At 46.2% G+C, this 11,161-nt stretch overlaps 1 protein-coding gene across 1 annotated transcript in view; it reads left to right on the top strand.

The window, feature by feature from the left end:
- Window positions 1-9,014: 9,014 nt before the first annotated feature.
- The window catches only part of GYPC (glycophorin C (Gerbich blood group)), a 43,917-nt gene continuing 41,770 nt past the window's right edge, over window positions 9,015-11,161 (top strand). The window contains exon 1 of the mRNA XM_036858596.1: window positions 9,015-9,447. Within this exon, the coding sequence (XP_036714491.1) occupies window positions 9,399-9,447 (49 nt within the window). The 5' untranslated portion in view covers window positions 9,015-9,398. The remainder of the gene's footprint in view (window positions 9,448-11,161) is intronic.

Here is an 11,161-nt window from a genome sequence, read left to right as displayed (position 1 = left end):
AGTCAAACTATGTAGACACATTCCAAGCCTCTGCTGGGATTTGGCTGAGGTCATGTCCACTTACATTCCATTGGCCAAAACAAACCTCACAGCCAGCCCAATACCCATAGGGCAGGGCAGTACACTGGGTTCATGCTGGGGAAGGGAAAAGTAAATATTTGTTGGATAATAGTACAAGCTATCACAGGGGGTCATTCAAAACTTAACTCTCAAGGCCCCTGCTGCCTCCTCACAGTCCCCTGAGGCTCTGCCTGCTTTTTTATGTTTTGGTGGCTTTTACCACCCAATGAGTAAAGATAATAAGAAAAAGCATCCTTATTTATTGAGTACTTAGTATGTCCCTGCCACTTTATATATATGTATTGTTTTTAATTCTCACTACAGATATGTCAGGTAGGAGTTGTTATGCCCACATTACGTATGAGAAAGCTACAGATCAAAGAGAGGAAGTATCTAATCCAATGTCATTAAGTCTATGCCAGAGACAGATGGCAAGCCCAGTTCCAGCAGCCCATCTAATTGCCCACAAGCCCTTTCCAGCTTCTTAGGACGCTCAGTTTTATTGATCATCTTATCTGATTGATTGATTGATTGATTGATTGATTGACTGATGCCAATGAAGACCACAATGAAACAGTCCTATATATCAAACTGGAAAACTAAATTTAAAAGATTCAAAATACTGAGTGTTAAAGATGTAGAGTGTCAAGAACTCCATACACTGCTAGTGACAATGGAAATGGGCACTTTGGAAAGCAATCTTCCCAAGTATAGATGCGATCTATAGAGATATAGATGTAGATGACATAGATACAGATATAGGCATAGACATACACGTAGATATATAAGCAAACAATATTAAAAAAAAAAATCTTGACTTGAGAGGACTAAAGAGGGAGAAATGTCCTTAAAGAAAGGCTGGATCCTAAAGGAGCAAGAACATAAAGATAACATTTAACAAAAATTTACAGAATACAGGGAAATTGGCTGGTAGGACTGTGACTTTTGGAGCACTGGTGGAAGGTTTTGGAGAATCAGGAGGAATGGGCAACAGAGTCACATTAAGCATTAAGAGCTGGATGGGATGAAGACACTGGGAAGCTTGAACTTTGGGTGATGACTCAAGTAAAGCAGGAAGGCACAATGGTATTCATCTGGATGGTCCATTGGGAGAAGGTGGGTTACCATTTCTACTTAGAGTCTCACCTGGAATTGCCTGGGGGGTGGGGAGGCTCAGGACCAGTCCTTCAAGGAGATCACAGAGATTGAGACCCACCCCCATGGCACTCCCCCCTCCCCCAGTGACCCCCCAGTGACCCCTCCCCTTAAATCATGCAGAGGAGAAGCTGGGAGACTGAGCTAAGTTATGCTTCCCTGTGCATTTTATTGAAACAAGTTCAGAGACTCAGATTAATTGCTGCTAAATTTCATCTTGCTAAGTCAAGCCCATTTTCTCAGCCAGCTGAAGTTTTTTTGATATTTTAGGTTTTCCCAAGTGTTCTTCAAAAATTAAAAAAAAATAAAATAATAATTCAAATACTACTACAGAGGGCTTTTGTTTGAAAAGCAGCCCTCTCCCACCACATACTCCCCCGCCCACAGGCCTGCTCTCAAAAGGCTCTTTCACCATCACTAATAGGAGGTCTCCAGTGGGTTAGTTCATTTTCCTAGATAAAATACTAATTATCTCAGTTTTTAACTTGCCAACTTCAGACAACGCATATTGACTTTTCATGCCAGTTACTCTTCATTTACGCCCACCCCAGATCCATCCTCCCCTTACTCATGCCCAGAGGAAGGGCACTGCTTGTAAGGGCTTATCAGCAGAGTGTACATTTAGGTTCGGCCAAAGAAGACACCCACATGAGGCAGGTGGAGTGAGTCCCTTAACCCAGTCCACGCTCAAAATTCTCTGTGAGCCCATGCCTTTCATCATTGTCACTCCAGGGTCCTGAGAACAATGGTAGGTTAGCACTGTGGCACAACCCCCATTTCCTTTCCCTTCTTTCTCCAAAAATCGAGTAGTTGTATCATTATGTTTGGTTTTCTCTTGGTTGATTGTCTTTGCAACTTTTAAGGAAATGTGTAGGGTGCACTCCTGTGTCATCAAATGCCATCCACACCCCCATGCCCTCTGTGTCAATCAAAAATACCAGCATCATTCCCCTCTACCTCCATCACCGATTGACATGCACTTGCAAAATGTTATCAAAGATTGCAGTCTGTGCTCTGACCCCAATTGTTTTCTATGTTTTTTTTTTTTTTCCAATAGCCTTATTCTGAACCTGAATACCAATTAACAGTGCCTTCGTGTGGTAGCCACAGAATCATTTCCACTGCAGAGCCCTGTGGTGTGGATGGTTTATGCCTCCTGTTCTTGGGGTCCAACATCTTGGTCCCAGCATTTTTCAAAAGAGAATGTCCCCAGACTTGTGGCAAAATGAATGATCTTTTCTCATCTTCCACAAATGGCCCCAAATGATGACATATTTTAGTTGGCTTCATAGTTGGACCATGACTTATTTGTACAGATTTTTGTTTGTTTCCCTGGGGTTTCAGCCAACATTTTTTTTTTCCTTGTGGAGAAGCTATGTATGCATTTTCATGACATTTTCAGGTGTACCTAGCTATTCAGGCGTCTTTCCTCCTACTGCGTTACCTCTCCTGAAGTTCATGAACCCCCAGAAGGAAAGGAAAGCCTGGAACCTCCCTGCCCTCCAGCCACACCCACCGTCGCCTGGATCCTAGGGCTCCTCTGTCGTGGCGTTCTCCTTTTTCTGGCAAATTTTATCTTCCAAGAGCTCTCTTCTGTGTTTAAGAACTAAATGTTTTGAGTCTGTACGTATCCAGAGATGCCTTTATTCTTCTCTCATAGTCAATTGCTCTTTCAGCCAGGAGTAAGATTAAAGGTTCAAGGGCATCTCCACCCCCTGAACTTTGAAAGCACTGCTTTGTTGTCTTTTAGCATCCTGTACTATTGATGTGAGTTCTGATGCCAGTATGATTTTACTCTTCTGTAGAAGGTGTCCCTGTTGCTAACCCCACACCCACTGGTCTCCGAAAGCTTTTAAAAATGTTCTCTTCATAATTGTTGCTCTTAAATTATATAAAATAGAGATAGATGCATTTTTTAAATTCAGCCCTTCCAGTCTGAAGGCCTATATTCCTTTTTTAGCTCTGGACTATTTCCTCCTTCTTTGTCTCCTTCATGTAATTTACATGTAATTTTCTCCCTTCCATCTTCCCTGTTCTCTCTCTGAGAAATTCACACTAGTTGGACCTCCTAAGTCATGGCTCATCTCTTCTCTCTTGTTTTGCCCTGAGTCTAGGAGAATTTCGTTAGCTTTAACTTTCAATTCTTTAACTGAATTTTCACTTCGGCCATTATACTGTTAATTTTTGAGAATTCTTGCTTATTATTCGTTTTTCCTTTTCATAGCACACTACTCTTATTTTATGGTTTTAATATTTTCCTAAATCTCTGAACATATTAAGATTCTGCCTTGTTCCTTTGTTTCAAATTATTTTCTTATTTATTTCTGTTTCTTTAGCTGAGCTTAGTTTTTTCTTTTTTTCAACTTGGCCTTTTTCTTCCACGTTCTGGTTCTTGTATGTGACTTGGTTGTCATATACAGTTGTCTATCAACATTTAAAAATGAAAGACCAGGCTGATTATTCCAAAAGGTCGGGAGGGGGGAGGAGCTTCCTCTACCCCAAATAGAGGTGGAACTTCCACAAATCTCCTTGTCTCCACCCCCACTTCTAACTCCCACCCTCCAGCCTGCTGACTCTGAGCCTAAACCTCTGTGTCTCTGGAAGACTTAGACACACCCTCTCCATCCCACCCACCCCACCATGGCCAAGCCCCCAGCCTCCCCCTTAGCTTCTCTGGGCTGGAGCTTCCGTCTCCCTATTTTCTCCCCTCTACATGCTTCACACCCCATCCAACTTCCCGGGATTCTTGAAATCTCATACATGCTGAAGGACCCCCTTAAAGCCTCTTCACTTTGGAAGCTAATTTCTTTTTTTTTTTTGGAGTATAGTTGGCTTACAATGTCATGTTAGTTTCTGCTGTGCAGTAAAGTGATTCAGTTATACATATATATATTCTTTTTCATATTCTTTTTACATTATAGTTTATTACAGAATAACGCATATAGTTCCCTGTGCTATACAGTAGGGCCTTGTTGTTTATCCATTCTATATAGAATAGTTTGCAAGGAAGCTAACTTCTTTTATTATTCCTTTCACATAATTGTAATGGGCTATTAAAAGTGAGAGAGTATAAAATATGCTAAATTTGTTGTCTTGAGCCATCCACCTGAAGAAACTTATAAAGGGGAGAAATAGATAAATAGTCACCCATGTTTGCAGGGCCTTGCCATGACCATTCCCATCTGGAGGTGGACCAATTATATCTAGCGGTGATCATGGCACATTTATGTCTATGTGTGTGTTTACTTCACATGATATTTAAAATGTTTTTCTACAGTCCTTTGTGTTTATTATCTTAACGAATGTGTGAGCTTCCAAAGGGGACCTGCACCAACTCCCTAGAAGCACACCAGATGTAAGCATCACTAGCCCCATTTTGCACATGAGGAAATTTGGAGGCACAGACCCTTAGCAAAGTGGCAAGTGGTGAGCCACTAATGAGATGTCATGTCGCCACATTCCCAGTCCTGGTCCTTCCTTGCTGGTGAGATTGCTCTGGGGATTAAATGAGGTAAACTACACAGAGTTCACAGCAAACGTTTGCCAAATAGCGTCACCACTCCAGTTCCCTCTTCCCGGTCACAGAGCTCCATGCCCAGAATTCCTCCCTCCTCTTGGCCCAAGACAAGAAAAGCCACAACAGAAAGTCAAAGGAGGAAGCTGTCTCTTCCCTTATTGGGTCCAAGAGCTCAACTGGGAGCAACTGGAGAAGTCATTTTTTAGTTCAGTTTCATACCAATAACTTATATCCAGAGGGAAAGGGCTGTGACCCAAACAGGGCTCCCTGGAAGTTTGTAATTCACTAAGTGCTGGAAGATTCTGTTTCCCTATGTTCTGATGGGACCCACTGGAAACTTGTCCAGCAACTCTCTTCCTCTTTACTTGTGTCTTGGGGTCTCTGATATGAAGAGCCCCATCAAGCTGAGCAGGAAACCAGGGAGTCACCAGGACACAGGGTTGAGCAGGAGGGGTGCTGAGGAGGGTGACCTGGCAGCCCTTCCACCACAGCAGAGCCGTCCCTGAGTAGCTGTGTGAGCACGAGCAGTTTCTTCACCTCTCTGGTCTCCAGTTTCCTCTCCTGTAAAATGAAGAAGATGGAAAAGGAAAAAAAAACAAAAACAAAGCACCACCTGCCCTGTAAGGACACTGTGACATTAGCGATAATCACATGTGAGAGGTCCTCACATAGCATCAGGACTGGCACTTTCTAGGTGCTCAGGAAATTGTCCCTATCTACCCCTATGCCCGCTGGGATATGTTTCCCTGGAAATTCACACATTCCTTACAGTGTGGGAATCACCCAGGCTGACCTCCAGGCTGTTCCATTTTCACAGACTCTTCTAAGATTCAAGCCAGCCCCTCACTCCCACATTTCTCTGTGCTCTTTCTTTCTGTCGGTTTTGTTTGTTTGTTTGTTTGCTTTGGTTCCCAGCCTGAAGCTTCCTAGCATCTCAATCCTAGCCCATAACAGGTTGCCTTTAGATACATCCCTGATGGATGAGATTTTGCCTAGGGTCACTTCAAACTATCCCAGACCACCTGGTATTCCTGCTGGGTTTCTGTGCTGCCCCTCTTCTCTAGGTATGGTTTGGAAACTTCCAGAGACAGGCCATTATGGATGCGCAAAGATCTGCCCTTGTATGAGGCACCCTGTAAGGTAGGGGCATGGGCTATAGCTCGGGGTCTTGCAGCCTCACCGACTTTGAACATGGGGCTCTGCCTGGCAAACTGAGAGCCAGCCTTTAGCAAGGTCTAGACCAAAGGGGGCTAGCAGCTTAGTGTTAGTGACCGTCATTAGGTCTCCTCCCTCTCAGCCTTCACACTGTCTCACTGAAGGATTCTCCTCAGGAAGACCTGTGTGCTACTGGGAGAGGGGAAAGTTTCCTGGGGGGCTGCGGATCCTGCCACCCTAGGTCTCTCTGTGCTTCTCTGCACCCCACCTTCTCCACTCCGCTCTCCACACTCATTACTCACAGTTTGTGAACGCATTACTGAACCAAATCCCTGTTTCTTCTCTCCACTCCTCTTAAAATATACAGAGCCGCAGTCTAGTTTTCTTAAAAGCTGCCAACTTGCCAATCAGATAAGTCAAACTATTTCTGTGCCAGTGAGAAAGAACCAGAAAAAGACCCAAAGGGAAAAAATACTTACTGTATTTGCAATACAGTAAGTCCCCTACATAGGAACCTTCAAGTCGCGAACTTTCAAAGATGCAAACGTGCCCAGAGAAAGGATGAAGAGAGACAAGAGGAAGAAGTAACTGAAGAATCAAAGAGATTCACGACACAGGAAATGGCAAGGGGATTTTCTTTACTTGAGGAGGCACTGTTAGTTTTTCAGGCACAGCACCCGAACCTAGAATGGTACACGAAGGTTGCAGCAGCTGTTCAAAAGGCAATCCATTGCTACCATGTCATCTATGATGAGAAGAAAAGAGCTACTACCCAGACATCACTGGATCATTTTTTCAAGAGGGTAGATAGAATTGAATCCAGCAAGGAACCAGAACCTGTGCCATCAACGTCAGGCGTGAGTGAAATTGCAGCTTGCCCTCCGTCTCCTTTGCTGACAATCCTTCAGCTCTACCATCTCCCACCTCCTCTCCCTCCTCCAGTCAGTAACTCTTCTTGCCTGTTCACTCGATGCCAGCCCCTGTATGCCAGCTGTTGTGCTGTACTGCTGTACTTTTCAAGGTACTGTACTGTCTCAATCCTGGCTCCACTGCCTTGGACAAGTTCTTGTCACTGCTCCCAACCTCAGTTTTCTCACCTTAAAAGTGGGCTCTTGGCAATATCCTCTTTGAAGGTATTTATGGGAATTAAGTGAGATAAGAACTGTCTTATTTTTATAAGATATAGCTGAGTTCTTTACTCCATTAATAAACATCCTACACATGAAGACACACTAGTAATGTGTTTCTGCGATGTAATGTCAGACTCTTGCCACATAATCTAATGTTTCATATAATTATTTTACCTTTTTAAAATAGCCCTCATTTCTTTAAAATTAGACACTTCCATGGTTAAATCTTCTAAAATATACCAAGCGTGTCCCTGTTAGCTGAACTACTCACTATTAAATACTACTTACCTTCTTTTCAGAATGGCCTGGGGTCCTTAACATAAACCAAGTGTTCCTGTGAAGGGGATGGGGACCGATATCTTTAACTTCTATGTGCTGAGTAAGACATCGTACTATCCCATTAATGGTTAATTGTCTAATGTATCACTCACAACAACTTTGCAGATTGCTTCAGTTTCATAGACGAGAAAAGTGAGACTCAGAGAAGTTAAGTAAAATGCTGAGGGCTACTCAGTTGGAAGGCAGTAAAGACTCAAACCCAGATGGAGTCCCAAAGCCTTAGCTCCTTGGTACCCCACGGTGAAGTCACATCCTCCACTTAAGGATGGAGCAAAGATGTTTTAGTTGTATAACAAATGCTACTTTGTTCTTGTATCTGAACTCTTTAGTTTGCCTGGATTTCTACCTTTGCTGTTCAGTCGTTTAGTTAGTTACTTCGTTTTTGGCTTCCTGTCTATAAGGAATTCTTGTTACTTTTTGGTGCTTTTAACCTGTCCTACGCCAATAAATTAATTAAACAAACCTCTTATGCTTATGTCTAAAGGCCAGTTAACTGTAAGTGAGCCTCTGAGAAGTTCTCCCATAAGTGAGGTGGGATGACCTAGGGACTCATTCTTCAGTTACCTGGCGGGTCTTTGGCTTCCTTTCAGCTCCCCAGCTGCATTTCAGATAATTGAAGTTGTTTTATTTGTGAACTCTGAACACAGTGGATACTATTATCCAACATGGACCTATATCTATTACAAAACAAAATGTTACATGGTTACAGTAATCACTGCCAGCTTCTACTAAATGCCTCTTCTGCCCCACTGTTATTTTATAGACATTGTCTCTCTAAAACTCTGGAATGTAGGTGTTCTTGTCTCCATTTTACAGATGAGGAAACTGAGACTCAAAATTTCCACACCTGGCCAAAGACATTCTGTGAATAGTTCACTTCACGTCAACATGGACATGTTGAGCATGGAAGTCTGATTAAAGATCTATAAGCAATATCTAACTTAAGAGAATTAGGAACAGTTTCCCACTGTGTCAAACAGGCAGCTCTAATAAAGATGCCTGGAGTGGTCCAGCCTGGGAGGAACTGGGCAGAGCACCTGCATCGCACACCTCCAGGGGGCAGCCTTGAGTTGTGTTCAATCGGGAGGGTACTCCCAACAGCATACACATTGTACAGACAGCTGGAATGGTGCCCTGGGATTGCAGCAGAGGTGAGGACTGTCAGGTAAACAGCAATGAAAAGCACCGCGGGAAAGATCAGACATGAGACAGAAGGACAGGGTGTTTCCTGGGACTGGGATTTAAAACAAGGGTGACACGTTCTCAAGCTCCCTGCCTTTCTCTCTGCGGGGTGAGGAGAACTTAATGCTGCATATCACACACCATTCTTTTTGGTTGAGATGGGTAGACTGCATTTGACTAACCGGAGTGTCAAAATCCATGTCGAGTTTTTAATTGCCTAATAAAGTGAATTCTCCACAAACTCCACTCTGTCTGGAAGCCTCAAACAAAGGTGATCCAAATAAGTCACAGGCCTTTGTCCAGCAATCCTTTTTCCCTAAGACTCTTTCTCAGACATTAGCCCATGGATTGGGACGGTGGGCCGGGAAGGGCCAGCCAGCCAGGAACTCTTCCCAGGCCACAAAAGCCCCGCGGATCTGAGAGGCCTCATAAGGACCAGCCAAGACTGAAACGCAGGTCTGGCCGTATTTGGTCACCGTCCCGGATGGTGGCGGGGCAGGCCATCATGTCACATCTGGGAGTTTTTCAGCCCACACGTGGGGGGTAATTCTCAACCACAACCTCTGTATGTGGTAGCTGCAGATGGAAACAGAAACTAGTTAGAAAAATGTGATTCTTGCGCAGGGAAGTCGGAGCACAGAAGAGTTCAGAAGTGGGCGGGTGTCTGTGTTAAAAAAAAAAAAAAAAGGGTGGAAACCCCACCAGCCAAGTCCGCAGAAAAAACTAAATGAAGTCTGCCTATCTCGGGGCCGGAGCCCCTCCCCTCGGGCCGCGCCGAGGAGTGTGACACAGGTGCCGCTTCCTCCCGGCTGCTGAGGGCCAACCACCGTCCCCCGGGCCGCGCCCCGCACCGGTCGGCGATGAGCAGCCCCCAGGTCACACCGCCGCCCCCGTCGCCGCCCCGCCAAGGTGAGTACTCGCCAGGGGACGGGTCCGCGGAGGCCGAGCCGGGTTGGGGGTGGTGGGCAAGGAGCCCCGGGGTTCCGGCCGCGCCCGGCCTCCTGGGGGACTAGGGGCCCGCCCGGCCGCGTCCCCGGGCATCGCGGGGTCCCGGGCATCACAGCGCCCCGGGCATCGCGGGGTCCCGGTCCGGAGCCCCGAGCCTGGTAAGCGGGCTCCGCGCGCCCTGGGCCTGGAGAGGCCACCACCGCCCCCACGGCCATCCGCTGGCTTTCTGTTTCTTTGTGTGCTGTTGGGGACGCGCCTGTGGCCAGAACTTTTCCCCTAAGAGAATAAAGGGGGAGAGGCAGATCGGTAAGCAGCGCAGAGAGAAAGCAAAAGTTGTTTGCCGGAGCTGCCCGGGCAGGACGGTGGAGGCGCGTCCGCAGAAACTCTGAGTTAACTCCGCCAACTTCCCGACTCTCTCCCGGGGCGGGAACCAGCCGCACGCCCACGCCCATGTTGCAGGGATCCGCTCGCCTTGACCGTTCGGGCGGTTGCAGTTCTTCAGAGGCTGTTTTCTTTCTTTCTAAAACCATCACGTGCTTTCTTGCGGAAAGGAAATCGCCGTGAGATTCTCTGTGAATCTCAAAAGCAATGTTCCGAAACACTGCTGGGCCTCCCCCGCCACTGGGCTTTTGCAATAAAGAAGTAAAATTTTATTTAAAAAAAAAGAATGTTGATCCCTCCCTGGTTAGGTCTGATCGTATGAAACTGTCAGAGAGGAGACATTCTGAGTCTAGAATGTAATCACGTTACGTAATTAACACGATCATGATATGGGTTTATACGTCTTTAAAAAAAGAACAAGGTTGTGTGGCCTTAGGCGGCAAACTTGAGCCTGGCTGAGCGCGGCTGGGCCTGTATCTGCATGCTCTGCGCCTCTGTGTGTACGTGGCCACGTGTGTACGGGTGGGTGAGGGCCCTCGGCGCCATCTGGGTGTGCACAGAGCACCTTGTGGAGTCAGGGCCTTGCTGCCTGCATTGGGACCTCTTGCTACAAGGACCTGAGGCGAGCCCACCTCTCTTAGCTACAGTTTCATCATCCGCAAAGTGGGAATAACAGGATACTGTGCCTCTTTGGGTTGTGAGAATTAAGTGTATGTCAGCGGCTCAGCGCAGAGATGAACACGTGTTAAGTGCTTGATAAGTGTCGGGCATCCTTATTTTCATCTTACATCATACTGTGGATCCATGAGCTTGTGTGAGTTAGTGTTTACGTGTGTGTGTCTGTGAAGGTGAGTCAGACACTAGTGAGCGAGTGTGTGTGTGTGTCGGGACCAGGGTTAAGGGGACAAGGCACTGTAATTATTCCAGTTCAGGCACCGAGGAAGTGCAGGCCTACAGCCATTCCTGTCTGGAGAGGACAGGCTTGCTCGGGGAGCCTTGTCCTGCCCCCACCGCACGCCCCCGCCCCCTCCTCCCCCTGCGGCAATTCTCCAGGATTCAAGTTTCAGACCTTGACCAATGACTGCAGACACTTCCCTTCCGGAACTGGTGGGGATGCAGCCCTTACTTGCATACCATTCCAGATTACCCTTAGGATTGACTTTCTGGCAGGATCTCTGCCGTGGGAGAACCACGGGGCCCTATTTCGTGCTGCTGACTCAGGCAGGATGTGTCTATATCCTGTCTCAGTTTACATCACTGCCCCTCAGAACCAGACGTTAGAACAGAGAGGACC

The sequence above is a fragment of the Balaenoptera musculus genome, chromosome 7, assembly GCF_009873245.2.
Source record: "Balaenoptera musculus isolate JJ_BM4_2016_0621 chromosome 7, mBalMus1.pri.v3, whole genome shotgun sequence".
In the NCBI taxonomy this organism is placed as follows: domain Eukaryota; kingdom Metazoa; phylum Chordata; class Mammalia; order Artiodactyla; family Balaenopteridae; genus Balaenoptera; species Balaenoptera musculus.
Note: the sequence above shows the minus strand (reverse complement) of the source record. Positions and strands in the feature narration are given on the sequence as shown.